The sequence below is a fragment of the Anabrus simplex genome, chromosome 5, assembly GCF_040414725.1.
Source record: "Anabrus simplex isolate iqAnaSimp1 chromosome 5, ASM4041472v1, whole genome shotgun sequence".
Classification (NCBI taxonomy): domain Eukaryota; kingdom Metazoa; phylum Arthropoda; class Insecta; order Orthoptera; family Tettigoniidae; genus Anabrus; species Anabrus simplex.
In genome coordinates, this window is record NC_090269.1 from 77226873 (window position 1) to 77246298 (window position 19426).

The 19426-nt window shown below is 37.6% G+C and overlaps 1 protein-coding gene across 2 annotated transcripts in view; it reads left to right on the forward strand.

Annotated features, from left to right (window-relative positions):
• The window catches only part of LOC136874510 (sodium-dependent neutral amino acid transporter B(0)AT3), an 80205-nt gene that overhangs the window by 45340 nt on the left and 15439 nt on the right, over window positions 1-19426 (forward strand). For both annotated transcript variants that reach the window (XM_067148145.2, XM_067148146.2), the window contains exon 8: window positions 12521-12708. In XM_067148145.2, coding sequence (XP_067004246.1) covers window positions 12521-12708 — 188 coding nt within the window. The remainder of the gene's footprint in view (window positions 1-12520; window positions 12709-19426) is intronic.

Below are 19426 nucleotides of genomic sequence, written 5' to 3' on the forward strand. Positions count from 1 at the left end.
CTAGAAGTCTGCACACAAACAATAAATAAAAATAAGAAAGTATTCACGAGTTAAATATCTTTAAAATTAACATCAGTTAATAACAATTTTCATGCAATGTACCATATTTAATTGCATTTTAGACCTTCCTTTTCACCATTTTTATAGCTGCAAAAGTAAGGGGTGTGCAATATGTGAGAACCTCCCATTATGTACATTGAACATGTTATGATTCTTAGGCCTACACAACAGAAAATTGTGAACACATGGCTTTTAGGTCTATATATCATATTTACTCACATAATGGACACTGCTGCATAATGGATGGACCCCAATTTTCCCCTTAAAATTTTGGAAAATATTCCTGGCTTATGGACACTTTTCATTTTCAACAAAAATGGTCTTAGCAGGTAATATTTAAAATCTTAAAATTGGATGGACTGCTATATGCAATAAAATTTTAAAGGGAGATCAATAACCGCTCACTCAGTTGTGCTGAACACTCAATACTGTACACCTGCCACAGAGCATAATATTGATATCCTTAGTATATGTGTAAAGGAGATTACAATGTATAGTGTTTTTTATAGTGTATGTAATAATTACTGGAGATGGTGAGAAATAAAGGATGGAGTAATCATGTTCAAATTCAAGTTTTTAAACAACAGTGCTTGGAAAAATTTTAATCACAACAGATTCATTTTTATGTGCACAAAATAAACCAGTACTGTATTGTTAGAATGGCTATAGTAGTCAGTAGTGGTGATACACATTTCTTTTGTAATGACCAGGAAGAAGTCGTACTCAACTTACCAGCAAGTTAGTATTGTTTTGTAGGCCTACATAGTTTCCTATTTTGAGTCATGGTATGCCATATACCGTTTGTACTTCATTTTGTAAGCTACACATGTGATGTTAGTTGTCAGTCGATAGACAAACCGTAGAACCATTTGTAATCTCTACTGGTTTGCTGTATCACTATTCACGTTGTAGATTATTTCACATTTGAGATTGGTACTCATTTTAATATGTCTCTCATAAAAGAGGCTCCCTAGATCTTTGTTATAAATATTGAAAAAGAAAAGTGCATCCATTTTTGCCAACTGAGATTCAATATTTTTGCTGCTTCCAAAGCTTTTTTATAGTTTTCTCAGCTTATTTATGTACTTGAGCACATCAGCATTAATCTCAAGATATGTACTTTTTTTGGTACCACACTTTTATTCACCTCTTTCTCCTTTTGTTTGTGCCAGTTTATGATCATGTTAGGTTGAATATTAACCTTCAGAGGGTAGAATTCAATATATTAAATCCTGTGAAAGTTCACCTGCACAATGAATTTAATACATTAAACAGGTAAAAATACACCGTTATCTGTACTGTAGTACTCGAATAGCCTGACAGATGGCAGTAAACAACACTTGTCATTCTGGCTGAATGAGACATTCTCAAATAGTGTAATATTATTACTTACCTGGCTTTTAACAAGCTGGGAGAGGTAATTGTCTTTAGCCGTGAGCTAATTGCAAGTTTTGAGACCAACGTTTTACAATTTATAGTATTATTTTGCGACATGACTAGTAGTGAGAGAGTCGGTGAGCAAGAGATTGTTTTGATTTTGGACTCCATGGATGTAATGAGAGATTTTTAGTTTGAGGAGTCAGAAGATGGAGATTCAACTGGTGAGTCTTCTGAGGCCAAGAGAAACTCAAGTGCCTTAGAATGAAACAGTGATGAATGTACAGGCATGCGTAATTCACAGCCACGACCTTTCTCTACCATTCCAATTTATAATATAAATCAAGGACCAATTCTACTTTCACATTTTGGTGTGGAAACCGAACCTATGAAGTATTTTTCATGGTTTTAGATACCAAAATATTGACATATCGCATTAAAAAATTTAAAACACTAGTTCAGAGAGACAAAGTGTAACAACAGGCAACATCTCCAACTAGAAAATGTAGAAACAAAGGTTAGTCAACTACGACTTTCTGATTTAAGGGGTAATTTCTTATGGAATGTGTAGTGATTACTTGGATTAGATTATTTGGACTCGGAAGACAGCGATGAATTGTATATGTAATGTATTTATTCATTTTTTTTTTTTTTTTTGTCTCTCTTCGGTATGTGAATTTTGGACTTGTTTGATTTTATTATGGCTTTAAGTTTGGTTCTTTATCATGGGAAAAGTAAAGTAAGATGTATTAGGAAACACCACTTCCTGTTGTGTACACGTGCCAGATCGGCATGGATATGTCCGGATATTGCATCAGTTTCGTAATTTCTCGAGGCTTCCCAAATGTTCTTGGTCAGCATTAATTTCTGCGCTCCTATTGGAGAAAATAAAAGTAAATGTGATTGGTAGGTGAAGGAGAAAGATCGAACGCTCATTGGCCCGTTGTAAGATTTCCTAATTTCCGGAGAGAAGCGTAACCCCTTAAATAAGGTAAGGTTACAAGTAATAGGAATAATAAAAATAATATTAATGTTTGCTACTGTTGTGCATTCACCTAGTTGCACACTAACACGAGACATGACAATATGTATGAAATTAAAACTATAAGCACATTAAGCACAGAAAATATTAACAGGATAACTAACATGGCGGCTAAGAAAGGATAACAGGGAAGCGGCTGGGAACCATATCCAGGCAGTGGAAGGTATTGGCAATGCTGAAGAAGCGAAGTCAAATGTAATCCTAAACTTTACTTAACAAATTTAGATGCAAATCAAAACATAAATCAATAACAAATACACCATTTAAATTTGAAAACAGAAATCCAGCAGTAATTACAATTTTACCCCGAGGGCAGCATTTCGTTATCTAAGCTTATACCGGTACATCACACATGGCGTTCCACTGTTCGTGCCGACACTTTTGAAACACCTTAAACAGTTCGAAAGAAAGAAAAGGAAGGTAATGTTACACTAGAATGAAGATGTACATGTAAGAAAGGGAACATTTAAAATATAATCTTGAAGCAGAGCACCTTCAGTAGGTAGCACCCCAAAAACACTTCTGAGAAAGGGTACCCGTCCTAAAGGCGAATACTCCACGATGAAGCAGAATGAACGAGACAGTCCCAAGGTGAAATTTACATATTGTGATTTCATCGAATGGCATAGAATATTTAATTTACAAAAAACAACAAAACGGGAACTGTCTCTTTACAAAGTGACGTGACTTACCGAAACGGCTAAGTCATTTTAATAACATTTGGAAGCTGAAGGAAAAAACGGGTAAGTCCCGGCAAAATAAATTAAATGAAACACTACATTTGAAACTAAATACCGTACCTGAAAGGTGAAAAACAATTAAGTGCTTACCTGATGGCGGGGCCAAGAAGACCCATACCCTTGAAGGCAACCTTTCCCTTCACTGGTCAAACAGAAAAGACGCCTTGGCAGAGCAAGGCTCTAGCGACAACGTTTCTCTCCGGAAATTAGGAAATCTTACAACGGCCAATGAGCGTCCGATCTTTTTCCTTCACCTACCAATCACATTTACTTTTATTTTCTCCAGTAGGAGCGCAGAAATTAATGCTGACCAAGAACATTTGGGAAGCCTCGAGAAATTACGAAACTGATGCAACATCCGGACATATCCATGCCGATCTGGCAAGTGTACACAACAGGAAGTGGTGTTTCCTAATACATCTTACTTTACTTTTCCCCATGATAAAGAACCAAACTTAAAGCCATAATAAAATCAAACAATTCCAAAATTCACATACCGAGGAGAGACAAAAAAAATGAATAAATACATTACATATACAATTCATCGCCGTCTTCCGAGTCCAAATAATCAAATCCAAGTAACCACTACAGAATGACTTGTGACATTTGTCTGCTATCATGCTGCTGCAAAAAAAGTTTGATAATTTTCTGCACAACCCGGTGACTAAGTACAGCCAATATTCAAGGTAAATTAGTTATATTAGGTACATATGGATTTTTTTAGGTAGTGTTATATATTTTTGGATGAGTTTTAATTGGCCCTACTTTTGGTCAGTGTACAGACAAAATGCTTCCACTTATGAAGGCTGACTTTACACCTTGCTTCTCTGCAAAAGACACAGCTTTTCATTTGAAAACGTTAGTAAAACTACACTTCTTGTTTTTATGCTATTCAACTCCAGAATTTTTAAAAAGAAACCTCGTTTAGTAGCAGACTATTGCACAAAACAAAGGTCACTATTAAAAGGAAGTTTTTATGGCATGGTTGTCATCGATTCATTCACATTCAAAATATGATTTTGGCTGTTATTGTAGTGCTGCAAAAACTCTGCTACAAAGTGGAATCCTTATTCTTCTTTGACAAATTATGTTGTGGGGGTCTTATAGGTAAGTTTTAATTATTTCCAATTTCCTTGTCCTGAAAACCCGGTGGAAGTAGGGGGCGGGGGGGGTCTAATATGTGAATAAATATGTTATATCACAAAGTTTTAATCAATAGCACATGTAATAAATCATCATTTTCTCATTTTACTTAAAACACATTGTAATTTCTTTCATATTGTTATTATATCTACTGTAGACAAGTGTCCAGCTCTGTGGCTAATTCATTAATATGCTGGCCTTTAGTCCAAAGGGTCCCAGGTTCAATTCACAACTGAGTAAGGGATTTTTACTTTCATTGGTTAATTCCTCTGGCTCAGGAACTGGTTGTTTGTGCCATCTTCCACACCTGACTCTGACTCTGACTCCAGTGGGACACTGACTGCAGCCAGCAATACTACAACCGTCCCCAGTCCAGCTACTCACTCGACACTCTGACACAACAATAACCCTTCGTTCGAGGCGGTCTTGTATTTATATCTCAATGATAGGTTACTTAGAATATTCAGGACTCTCCAAGACACAGAACATTCCCGTTGCACCTTCCAGAAACCACATGGTGAAACCAGACGAAGGGAACAATAGAGGAGGGGTTGGCTGAGAGGTACAAGGTTGTCCCCTTCAGGAAATACCAAAGGTGCTGTGACAGGGCTGATGGTCACTTCAGCATGTAACAGTTGGAATTCAAGGGGACAAATTCAGGTCAAATATTTGTTTATATGAAGAGGAGTTAGGGTTTACAATAATTTACTAAGAGGTTTGATAAATTTCAAACTTCTTTGAAATTATTTAAGAAAAGACAAGGTAAACAAGAGATAGGCTATCTGCCACCTGGGCAACTCCCTTTAGGGATCATGGTAGAGTGTCTGCCTCTGAATCCCAAGATAGTGGGGTTCAAGACTGGCAGAGGTAGTTGGATGTTTGAAAGCCAGAAAAAATGTCCATTCGACACTCCATGTTGTATGATGTTAGCATGTAAAAAAAAATCTTTGGTAACACATTTGGTGTTAGCCCAACAAAATTCATAAAAACTTGGCTGTAGATGTCACCCAAGAGAGATTTATTTTACTCCGCCATCTAGTAGGCATAGAGTAAAACGGAACATTGAAATTGCCAAGCAAACAGCCAGATAGTGTCAAATTAAAATGCTTGCACATGGTAGCTAAGGCCATACTATTATTTGTTGTTAACAACTGCCCTAAAGGCAGACCAATGGTGATTGGCATGATATGATTGATAAACTGTTCTCAGTTAATTAAAATATTCATGTACTATTCAGATAACTTCAATTCAGTTTTTATTTATTTTCTATAGAAATTTACATTTGTCAGACAACATCAAGCCATACCATACATAGAACAAAAAATCAAGTTTTATAGTTTAAGTACGTGCATTTCAAATAAATTTCCTTCAATTTTTTAGCATTAAGTTTTGTTTGTTACATACTGAAGATGATTAAATACCAAAAACTTTGAGCCACTTTTGAGTTTAAAAATAAAGGATTAGAATATTTCATATGGAATACTTTGCCAGTATAGCAGTGTAGGGAGGTGGTCCACACTAAATCTGGCTCTATACCTATGTATAATAATCTAAAATTTAATTGAATTTGAAAATTAATTTTGGATTTGAGGTATATTCATAAAATCCTGTATTTCAGGGTTAGATGCTCATTATTCTTGAATTCCATACCCTTCCATTTCACCCACGTAACATCTAACAAAATTATTTAATGATATATTGTATTTACGCAAATAATCCCCGCATATTTTTTTAATATTTGAGGCATTAAATTGGGGTGCAGGTTTTATTTGAGTCAATGTTGTCATGTTTTTTTATTTTTTAATGTGCCTTCCTAAAGTTAGGCTGCGGGGATTATTAGCGTAAATACGGTATTTTACATTTTACATTTTACATTTGAGTCAATACGCCGTATTCACATGAATAATCCCCGCATCTTTTTTAAATATTTGAGGCACTAAATTGGGGTGCAGGTTTTATTTGAGTCATTGTTGGCTTTTTTTTTTCTTCAAAATGAGCCTTCCTAAAGTTAGGGTGCGGGGATTATTCGGTGGTGGGGATTATTCGTGTACATACGCCGTATTTACGCGAATAATACCCACATCTTTTTTTAATATTTGAGGCACTAAATTGGGATGCAGGTTTTATTTGAGTCAATGTTGTCATGTTGTTGTTTTTAAATGTGCCTTCCTAGAGGTAGGCTGCGGGGATTATTCGCGTACATACGGTATTTTACATTCCTTAAGAAAGAGATAAGAATGATATTTCTATTTGCAGTTACTCATCATAAAAATGTGCATGTAATAACAGCTACCTCAGTATTTAGTCTAACCTACTATTTTTACATTGTATATGAGAAGTAGTATTTAAGAACCTTTCAGAATTTAATTTTACAACAGCAATGAATTACATAATATGAAGTTATAAATTCTTAATCATTCTCTGAAAAAGAACTATGTAGTCCAAATACTTAGTAAATGTCCATTTGAGTGACTGGTGGAGCGTGGTCATGTAGGTAGTGTGAAAGGTCTGATTAGCGCGTGCTCTCTCTTCCTAGTTCACTATCTCTTAACTTGCTTGTTGAGGCGTTGTGTTCAACAACTGTGTACAGTGCTTAGCACGATGTGTAGACAAAGACTGAGCAGCAAGAGGAGTTGAAGATGAGGCAGCCCCATTCAATTGCCTCTCCCCACATGCATGGCTGATTCCCACGCAGGATGTTTACAAAATATTTGGACCATAGTAGTGGAAAACTTGATTTATATGCTTTCTTTAAACATTGCCTTCAGTATTGTTTGTTTATGGTCTACTTCATTCACTTAATTCTCAACCACACGCACTGGGCTGTAATCCACCCCAGACAATTAAATTTCCATTCGCAAAGGAGCAAATATGTCTTTGTTAATCTTACCTTCTCAGTACCTTTCTCTCTGCATTCCCATGACATGTCCTCGATAGATCAGCCAGTTCTCACGTCACTGCTGAAGACTACACATATCTTAAGTTTCAATAGCGTGGATTATACCCTTCACATGTATTTGTGTAATAGAATAGGTCTGTTGATTTTTGTCACTAGTTTTGTTTCTTAGGAATTTACCACATTGTTGTCTTAAATGGAAAACATTTTTCACTCTTAGTGAAATCTGTACTTTTTGGTGCATTTGAAATCAGAACTTGTACATTAAGAATGATTTCATGAGAGAATACAGAAGAAAAGCAATAGGAGTGGAATCGTATCATTCCCTACAACTATATGAGTAAATAATTTTCAGTTTCTTCCCAGGTGTCTCTAGTCTGATAACATCACAATCTTAGAGGACTGGAGAAAATGGTGTAGCTGAATATTGGAATATTTTATAACTGTTTAGTTCTTCATTCTGCCAAAACTAATTTTGAGTAAGAAATAAACTACCTGCAAGAAAACATATGGTAACAGTATTATACTTGAAAAAGAAACAACTTAATAAAATAGAAAGACGTGTCTTGTTCTTAAAAGAACATTATCAGATTCTATCAAATCATACTCAAATGAAGTCCTGCTTTCAGTATATTCTAGAGTGGAGGGGAAACAGAACTGCATTAAGTTAAGTTCCAGATTTTCAAGTTCATAAGTATTTAAACAGAAATAAACATAAATGTAACTTTGTAACCAGCCCACTTCCTACTTCAACATTCTTTTCAGATGCTCCAGAATGTTTGAAGATCCAATATATCTACATTAACAAATATTTTCAGTTACTCTGAGGTTCTTGGTATCCAGTACTTGACTACCTTGCTCTTCTTCTTTCCATCATACACCAGCATCAATATTGTTATTGCTGATGTATACTGCCAGCCAAAAGTTTCCTGACAAAACATATGTACCTGCACAAATATGTCTAATGTTTGTTTAATGACATATTATATTACTGTAACCAAGTTTCGAAGGTTTTCAGGCAACAGCGACGAGTTTATGTTCAACATTCAGCATGGGAAAAATGCATCCTGACTGTATAACACCTACAGTGAAACATGGAGGGGGCTTGGTGATGGTTTGGGGTTGTTTCACATTCAGTGGAGTTGGTACACTGCACCGAATTCAAGGAACGCTGGACACAAACGGCTACCATTCCATCCTATCTCGTTATGCTCTTCTGTCTGGACAACAACTTATGGACGTGGGTTTATCCTCCACCAAGACAATGACCCCATACACACATCTCTCTATTGCGTGAATTATCTGCAAAACAAACAGAACTCTGGGGAATTGTTTTTATCGGAATGCCCCCCCCCCCCCCCCACAATCTCCAGACTTAAATCCAGTCGAGTTGCTGTGAGAGGACTTGGATCGGCAAGTCCAAAAAGAGTGTTCTTCTTGATTGGAAAAGCTGTAGGAAAATCTTGCAGAGTGCCTGGCAGTATTAGAAAAACTTGTTCTGAGAATGCGGAGAATAGTTGAAAGTGTACTTGTAGTAAAGGATTTATTTTTTATTTTTTTATGAGAAGAGAGCTTGATGTGTTCTGGTGATCTGTGGGAGTAAATGTGTACATATTGCCTATTTCTTGCTCAGATGTAATGTAAAAATGTAGTTTTATTGTAAAATATTAGTTTTAGAATATATGTTTGTCAATTCCTTGCATAGGTATGTTGTTTTCTTTTAATCTCATTCCATTCTTTAATAGTCCAACACTTGTCCGGAAACTTTTGGCCGGCAGTGTACATAAACCTTAATAAATTCCAAGGTTTCAGACTCTTTTCTTGACTTATAGGTTTATCTCCATTTCGTCCGACTCGTTGGCTGAACGGTCAGCGTACTGGCCTTCGGTTCAGAGGGTCCCGGGTTCGATTCCCGGTCGGGTCGGGGATTTTAACCTTAATTGGTTAATTCCAATGGCACGGGGGCTGGGTGTATGTGTTGTCTTCATCATCATTTCATCCTCATCACGACGCGCAGGTCGCCTACGGGAGTCAACTCGAAAGACCTGCACCTGGCGAGCCGAACATGTCTTCGGACACTCCCGGCACTAAACGCCATACGCCATTTCATTTCATCTCCATTTCAATGATTTAATAAATCTTAATTCAAATAACACTGCTCAAGATAATCTTTTAATAAAAGCTTCATAAATAACATACAACCTCCATTTCTTTATTTCTTGTCACCTCTAGATCATACTTCCATCTTCTCTGCTATCAACATCATCTCACATAAATCTTAAATCACATAATTATATTCAGATCTTTCCAACAATCTTCCTTTCTTTTCCAATACATCCTGCTTTATCTCCTAACCTCCTACAATCCACATGTCTTCTTCAAGATCTTAATACTATCTTAATATCGCTCTTCCTTTCCTCCCCCACTCTAACCAGGGGCTCAGCTCATGTATTGTTATAACTATTCTAAATGGAAATAAATGTTCATACTTTCCTAAATATTTGAGTGTGATTTGATAGACTCTGATGATGTTCTTTTAAGAACAAAACATGCCATTCTACTTAATGAAATTGTTTCTATTTCAGGTATAATTCTGTTACCATATGTTTTCTTGCAGGTAGTTTATTTATTACACAAAATAAGTTTCAGCAGACTGAAGAACCTAACAGTTATTTTATAAGTGAGTTGAAATTGAAAATAAATGGCTTCAGATGTTACAAATTTGACTACTGACAAAAAGTTATAACTATTTTGAGGATCATAAATAAACTTGTACCAGAAGAATGGTCTCAAAAAGTGTGACCTATCCCAAGAACTATGAGAAAAGAAGGGAAGGGACAAGTATTCAAGCTTCTTTGAATTTTCAAATGAAGAAGGACTGAAAAACTAAAACATTGTGCTGCCAGTGAAAAAAAGCTGATCTGCTTGTTACACAATTGTGTGTACTTTCTGAATGCATTCCTGAATGAGAATTTCCCTACCTCCTAACCTCCAAACAGAATTTTTTTCTTATAAAATAAAATAATATACAACTCTTATGAGTTCTGTATGGTCAATTTGTATGGGTTATTTACATTTTAATTTGGTGGTAAGTAATTACTCATGATATGAAATGGTCATATTATGGTACATTCTAGTCTTAGAATTTTCTACAATTAATATACAGTACACTTTAAATGCTTTAATTTGCTTTTTCATTCATGCTCTTATAATAAATAAGATGTAAAGACCATTTTCTGATAATATTATTAGGACATCTCTGAGAAAATCCTAACAGAGTCCCAGTGTGTTTTTCAAACCTCCAGAGGCACAACTGACATGATCTTCTGTGCAAGACAGTTTCAAAAAAATGCAGAGAATAACAGAAATATCTCTTTAGTTTTTAAAACCTGGAAAAGGCATTTGATTCAGTTATGAGACCAGCCATGTTTGCAGCGCTGAAATACTTTAGCTGTACTCAGCATTTAGCTGATCTCATCCAGGCTCTCCATTGTGACATGTCTGGGCAGGCTTATTTTTATCAAAATAATATCTTGGAGACTTTTTCGATGAGTCATAGACTAAAACAAGGTTTGTACTAATGCTCTTTGCTGTATATTTGGCTGCCATGCTATGTGAAATAATAGCAGACAACCCAGATGTAAATATTAGGTATTGTTTTGGCAGAGAACTCTTCAATCTAGTAAGACTTTGCTCCCAAAGGCTGACTAAGGTTACTACAGTAAGTGAAGTACAGTATACAGATGATGTTCGGTCTTGAGCCACTTGGAACCAGTGTGTTCCAGCCAACAGCTTTATGTCATCAAGCCATCTCTTCTGGGATCTTTCAATGCCTCTCTTGCGTTCCCATGGTCTGCAGTGAACAATCCTAGAGGTCCACCTGTTGTAGTCTTGTTGAGCTACGTGTCCTACCCATTGCCATTTTAGTCTTGCTACTCTTTCCAGGATGTCTGTTACATTCGTTCTTCTCCTGATGTCCTCTGAACGGATCTTATCCCTAAGGCTGATCCATAGCATCTGTTGCTCCATGGCTCATTGTGTTTGCTGAAGCTTGCGAGCACTTTCCTTCATCAAAGTCATTGTTTCCAGACCATAAGTAATAACTGGTAGCACGCACGTATTATAAACCTTGGTCTTCAGGTTAATTGGAACATCCTTGTTGGTCAGGATGAATCTTAGTTTTCGGAATGCTATCCAACTCATGCCTATTCTGCGAGGAATTTCTGCACATTGGTTGTCTTTTCCAAGTTTTATCTTGTGTCCAAGATAGATGTACTCATCCACAGCTTCTATATACAGTATTGGTTTCCCATTTTAAGTGGTTCACTGTCTGGGCTTAGTATTTTTGTTTTATTAATGTTCATTTTCAAACCAATCTTAGCAGAGGCAGTTTTTAATTCTTGGATCATGCTTTCTAGCTCATCTAGATTTTCACTTATGAGCACAATGTCATCAGCAAAACGCAGGTGGTTCAAATATAATCCGTTGATTTTTATTCCTTTGTTATCCCAGTTTTGAATACATCTTCCAAGGCAAGGGTAAACAGCTTTGGAGAGATGCCCTTAATTGAGGTACAGCCCCAGGATTTTCCTAGTGTGAAAATGGGAAACCGCGGTAACCATCTTCAGGGCTGCCGACAGTGGGGTTCCAACCCACTATCTCCTGGATGCAAACTCTCAGCTGCGTGGCCCTAACCACATGGCCAACTCACCCAGTAAAAGCTCTATCAAATTCAAACAAGTTCTCCACCATCCATTCAATGAATCTCACATGGATGTTGGCTTCATGCTAAAGTCAACCTATTTAGTCATAGGAGGCATATCCATAAACTATACTGAGTACAAAGAAGATTGCTGATGGAATATGTATACTCAGATTTGAGTCACTGCCACCAACAATTAGGATGTCCAAGTTATTTTCCACTAACATGCAAAATCTCTAAAGGTTTCACAAGTTGTGTACTGTATATTTTAGATTATAAATATGGTCGTAGAAACATTTCAGAGTATACAACTTGATTATAACTGGCAAGGAGAATTACATTTACCTAGAATATCCTAAAACATCCAATTAATATAAGATCTTTCATTTTATAGAACTATAAAAATCTGGGGTGTAATGCACCCTGCACATGAGTTTGTGTTCTGAAATTTGGTGCGTGTGATTGAGGGTTAACTACAGCATTAACTCCAGCCTACTGTTTTCTTTATTTCTTTTGTGAGGAAATACTCAGAAAAATTCATAGCTCTGTTGCCATTTCAGGTTTTAAGGCAACACTAATTCATGAACGCTGTTTGGAAGTCAGGAACAACACTTTATTTGCTTTGTTTGGCACTAATAACGTCACTAATATCCCTCCTGAAGGCAGCAATTATACGATACCAAACACCAATGAAGTGATTATTATGCCTCCAATCCCAGAGTGTGATCTGGAGAAGGAACTGGACAATGTAAGTCTTGAAAATTAATTTTGAAAATTACTAATAAGTTTTGAATATTCAATATAGGTTAAACTGAAAATATTTAAACATCCTATTTATTCAATAGTAATATTAAATGTAAAGAGTAGCCATCAAGAAGAGTCTTCAGACAGAAGTGAAGGATATTAAAAGGATCCTGTATCCCATGAAAGGACTGAAAATTAAACCTTCATTAATATCTTGCATATTTATATGTGCATATATACACTATTTGATCAAAAGTATCCAGACACTTACTCGAAATTGTCCTTTAAGCGTTCCTCAAGTATACTGCCAGCAGTGGACATTAATATGAAGTGGACCTGGGTCTACCCTTGGCCTTTATTACGGCTTGAACTCTGTGATGGAGACTGTCTACGAGGCATTGGTATGTCTTCAGAGTAATGGCAATGTCCCTCGTGAAAGCAGCAGTTATACGATACCAAACACCAAAGAAATGATTATTATGCCTCCCATCCCAGAGTGTGATCTGGAGAAGGAATGATGGTTGTTATTCTAGTTGATGCTAGATATGTTCTCTTTGTGCTCTTGGATGGCCAGTTCATTTCTGGAACTTCATTGTCCACAAACCATGCATGAACAGACTCCACATTATCATGCTGAAACACACAGTGATCATTTCCAAACTAGTCTTCTACTACTGACAACATGATCAAAATGTTATTTCCTTCTGCCTTTAACATGCTCTATAGTATTATGAGAGAACCAAATCCCTTCCATGAAAAGCACCCCCACCCCATATTGTCTCTCGACCTATACCAAATATCATTGTGGGCACTGTAAGGGGGTGTCATATAGCACTCACCTTGCATTTGCCACACTCAGTCCTTCCTATCTGACTGCAACATGATGTAACTTGATTTATCACTCCAAATCATGCAGCTTTAATCATTCAGTGACCATTGGCAGCTCTCTTTACACCATCAAACCCAGCACCTAGCATTTACAAACAAAATGTGCAGTTTAGACATGGCTGTTTGAACCTTTTACTCATATCTCTTTGTGCTAGCTACACAATTAGTGGTCCCAATACCACAAAATTTGTGGGTGTCAGGCGATTTTCCCAGACCCCTTCTTCAATATTTGATGGTCCATCAGTCAACACACGAGGCCTACCTAACCATGGTTTTGTTGTGGTTGTGTCCTGTTTCTGCTTCACAATCATGTCCCCAAAAGACAACTTGGGCACCTTGAAAAGGACAGAAATAACCCTGACTGATTGCGTTTCAATGTGGCAACCAATTAACATTCCACATTCAGAGTCACTTCATTCCGAGGCTCTTTTTCTTATTGAAAGCGACTGTACTCAATACTCTCCTGCTGACTTGCTAGGCCTAAAGCATAAGAGGATTTTCTTTCAGGGTTTACTCCCTTAGACTTTGAGGATGCCTTCTTCATCCTACAAGGCAGTAGGTTCCATCTGTACACCCCAAAAGGATGGGTTGCCTCTTCCACCATCTCCACCGTACCAAAGTCCATCTTCTCCGCCGTAGATGCTGTTGAGGTCTTCACCTTTAACCCAGGGCAAGGGCCTTCCATATTTATGACCCCTGGAGAAAGGGTGTCCCAGTATTTTAAAACCCCCAGTAATTGGGCTACCTGTTGGTCCGCGGGTTGTATTGGTTATTTCAACCAGCCCTACATACTATAGAGGCCCCCTATCCGCCACATGGGGATGCGCTCTGTAGGGGTCAGGTTCTCCTGGTTACTTATTGGAAGTTAACCCCACCCACAAGAAGTGAGGTTATTTGCAGAAAAGTAGAAGGAAGACGACCCGTAGAAAGGCCACGAAGGAAATGGATACATTTAATTAAGAACGATGTACTACTGAGAGGTCATGATTGGGACAAGTTGGTGGAGGAAGAATGGTACAAGGACAGGATGAGATGGAGGAGGCTCACATACCACACTCGGGAAACTGGAGATGGTTTAGGATGATGATGATTCAGCGTCACTAAGCTGCCTTACTCCACTCGTTCTTCAGGTATCCTGTAGCACTGAACAACATGGAGTCCTCAACTCACATTTATAACAGCAGTGGTGATCATAGTGATATCTAGACTCTAATTCATGTGTGCAGAGTGTTGAATAATTACTTTCAATCAATCAATCAATCAATCAATCAATCAATCAATCAATCAATACTGATCTGCATTTAGGGCAGTCGCCCAGGTGGCAGATTCCCTATCTGTTGCTTTCCTAGCCTTTTCCGAAATGATTTCAAAGAAATTGGAAATTTATTGAACATCTCCCTTGGTAAGTTATTCCAATCCCTAACTCCCCTTCCTATAAATGAATATTTGCCCCAGTTTGTCCTCTTGAATTCCAACTTTATCTTCATATTGTGATCTTTCCTACTTTTATAGACGCCATTCAAACCTATTCGTCTACTAATGTCAATCCACGCCATCTCTCCGCTGACAGCTCGGAACATACCACTTATGATGATATAGATAATATAATGTCCAATAACGGACCATTTATATTGGTATTACATACCACTTAGTCGAGCAGCTCTTCTTCTTTCTCTCAATTCTTCCCAACCCAAACATTGCAACATTTTAGTAACGCTACTCTTTTGTCGGAAATCACCCAGAACAAATCGAGCTGCTTTTCTTTGGATTTTTTCCAGTTCTTGAATCAGGTAATCCTGGTGAGGGTCACCATACACTGGAACCATACTCTAGTTGGGGTCTTACCAGAGACTTATATGCACTCTCCTTTACATCCTTACTACAACCCCTAAACACCCTCATAACCATGTGCAGAGATCGGTACCCTTTATTTACAATCCCGTTTATGTGATTACCCCAAGTGAAGATCTTTCCTTATATTAACACCTAGATACTTACAATGATCCCCAAAAGGAACTTTCACCCCATCAACGCAGTAATTAAAACTGAGAGGACTTTTCCTATTTGTGAAACTCACAACCTGACTTTTAGCCCCGTTTATCAACATACCATTGCCTGCTGTCCATCTCACAATATTTTCGAGGTCACGTTGCAGTTGCTCACAATCTTGTAACTTATTTATCACTCTATAGAGAATAACATCATCCGCAAAAAGCCTTACCTCCGATTCCACTGCTTTACTCATATCATTTATATATATAAGAAAACATAAAGGTCCGATAACACTGCCCTGAGGAACTCCCCTCTCAACTATTACAGGGTCAGACAAAGCTTCACCTACTCTGACTCTCTGAGATCTATTTTCTAGAAATATAGCAACCCATTCAGTCACTCTTTTGTCTAGTCCAATTGCACTCATTTTTGCCAGTAGTCTCCCATGATCCACCCTATCAAATGCTTTAGACATGTCAATCGCGATACAGTCCATTTGACCTCCAGAATCCAAGATATCTGCTATATCTTGCTGGAATCCTACAAGTTGAGCTTCAGTGGAATAACCTTTCTTAAAACCGAATTGCCTTCTATCAAACTAGTTATTAATTTCACAAACATGTCTAATATAATCAGAAAGAATGCCTTCCCAAAGCTTACATACAATGCATGTCAAACTTACTGGCCTGTAATTTTCAGCTTTATGTCTATCACCCTTTCCTTTATACACAGGGGCTACTATAGCAACTCTCCATTCATCTGGTATAGCTCCTTCGGCCAAACAATAATCAAATAAGTACTTCAGATATGGTACTATATCCCAACCCATTGTCTTTAGTATATCCCCAGAAATCTGATCAATTCCAGCCGCTTTTCTAGTTTTCAACTTTTGTATCTTATTGTAAATGTCATTGTTATCATATGTAAATTTTATTACTTCTTTGGCCTTAGTCTCTTCCTCTATCTCGACATTATCCTTGTAACCAACAATCTTTACATACTGCTGACTGAATACTTCTGCCTTTTGAAGATCCTCACATACACACTCCCCTTGTTCATTAATTACTCCTGGAATGTCCTTCTTGGAACCTGTTTCTGCCTTCAAATACCTATACATACCCTTCCATTTTTCACTAAAATTTGTATGACTGCCAATAATGCTTGCCATCATGTTATCCTTAGCTGCCTTCTTTGCTAGATTCAATTTTCTAGTAAGTTCCTTCAATTTCTCCTTACTTCCACAGCCATTTCTATTTCTTTCCAGTCTGCACCTCCTTCTTAGTCTCTTTATTTCTCTGTTATAATAAGGTGGGTCTTTACCACTCCTTACCACCCTTAAAGGTACAAACCTGTTTTTGCATTCCTCAACAATTTCTTTAAACCCATCCCAGAGTCTGTTTACATTTTTATTTACCGTTTTCCACCGATCATAGTTACTTTTTAGAAACTGCCTCATACCTGCTTTATCAGCCATATGGTACTGCCTAACAGTCCTACTTTTAAGACCTTCCTTTCTATCACATTTATTTTTAACTACCACAAAAACAGCTTCATGATCACTAATACCATCTATTACTTCAGTTTCCCTATAGAGCTCATCTGGTTTTATCAGCACCACATCCAAAATATTTTTCCCTCTGGTTGGTTCCATCACTTTCTGAATCAGCTGTCCTTCCCATATTAACTTATTTGCCATTTGTTGGTCATGCTTCCTGTCGTTCGCATTTCCTTCCCAATTGACATCTGGCAAATTCAGATCTCCCGCTACAATCACATTTCTTTCCATGTCGTTTCCCACATAGCTGACTATCCTATCAAATAATTCCGAATCCGCATCAGTGCTACCCTTTCCCGATCTGTACACTCCAAATATATCAAGTTGCCTATTATCTTTAGAAATGAGCCTTACACCTAGAATTTCATGTGTCTCATCTGTAACTTTTTCGTAGCTTACAAATTCTTCTTTCACCAGAATGAAAACTCCCCCTCCCACCTTTCCTATCCTATCTCTACGATACACACTCCAGTGCCGTGAGAAAATTTCTGCATCCATTATATCATTTCTCAGCCATGATTCGACTCCTATTACAATATCTGGTAAATATATATCTTTTAAATTACTTAATTCTATTCCTTTCTTTACAATACTTCTACAGTTCAACACTAACAATTTTATGTCATCCCTACTTGATTTCCAGTTCCCTGTTCCCTTATCACCGCTCCCTAGGCCATCCCGTTTCCCTGAATGTACCTCCGTATTACCCTTCCAAACAAATTTCCTAACTTATACGTACCACTGCGGTTTAAATGAAGGCCATCCGAGCGCAGATCCCTATCTCCTACCCACCCATTAGGATCTAGAAATTTCACTCCCAGTTTCCCACATACCCACTCCATAGTCTCATTTAAATCCCCAATCACCCTCCAGTCAGTATCCCTCCTACACAGTATTCCACTAATAACAATCTCCGCTTCCTTAAACTTCACCCGTGCTGCATTTACCAGATCCCACACATCTCCAACTATGTTGGTACTTATATCAGCTTGCCTTACGTTGTTGGTACCAACGTGAAACACTACCACCTTCTCCTTCCACTCCTCCCTCTCTTCTACTTTCCTCAACATCTGCCTCAACCTAATTCCTGGATAACATTCTACCCTGGTTCCCTTTCCTCCACACACTTTCCCCACGTGTCTAACGATGGAATCCCCCATGACCAGAGCCTCAACCCTACCCACCTCATTTGATCCCCTCCCCTCCTGGTCAGCCCTATCTTTCCTGATAGCTGCAGAAGCTACTTCCTCCTCCCTTTTCTCCTTCCCATGACCCTGTTCCACCTGTCTTTTCCTATCCTCTACTCTACATTTCCCTTTCCTACCTTTTCCCTTCCTCCTACTTCCACGCATCTCAGCAACAGTTCCCTGTCCCTCATCTTCCCTCTGTTGTTCTACCTGGAGTGACTCGTACCGATTTCGCACAGACACCTGTCCTGAATTCTGATCCTGAATAGAGCCCTTGGCGTGCAATCTCCTTCCCCTTAGAACATTAGACCACCTGTCTTCTACAACTCCTCCCTTTCCTTCCCCTCCCTCTTGTACACCTACTGTAACCTGTACATTGTTTGAGGGAGTCCTATCTTCCTTCCTGTCTTCTGTGAGAATCCTAATTATCTCCCTCAAACTTTCCAACTCCTCCCTCATACCCCTCAATGCCTCACCACACCCACAATAAGTACACTCGCACTCCTTAGCCATTCTTTACGGGGGAAATTTTTTTAAATTAAAAAAATAAAATAACTTATTTACAAAAAAAAAATGAACGGAGGGATATATTGTCTGGGATAGTACACAACAATAGGTAATTAATATACGACTACACTACAATACTACTTAGTCGTGCTCTATTTTTTTATCCTACAACCCCTAACAGGATAAAAGCTGCTGTTAGTTACTGAATATCGAAAGTAATACACAAGAACTACACAATTCCAAACTGCAATTAAGCCTATCCTAATTTCACCAATATTTTAGTAAGAGTTTCTATGGATACCTCTACTACACCAGTACTACACAAATATTTTACAATAATAAAATAAGCACACTAAATTCTAATAGGATATTACTCGTATACTACTGTACAGTACACTACAGTAATTTTTAAACTACTTTCAGACGTATCCTAATTACGATACCGGTACTGTACCGTATGTCACTACTAAGCACTTTTGATCAAATAGTGTTGTATCCTTTTTGGTAGCTGATTTTTTTTTAATCTTAGATGAGATGTTTAATGATCTTTAGTTTCATTTTTATTTGTTTGTGGAAGTATTATGGCAACTCTA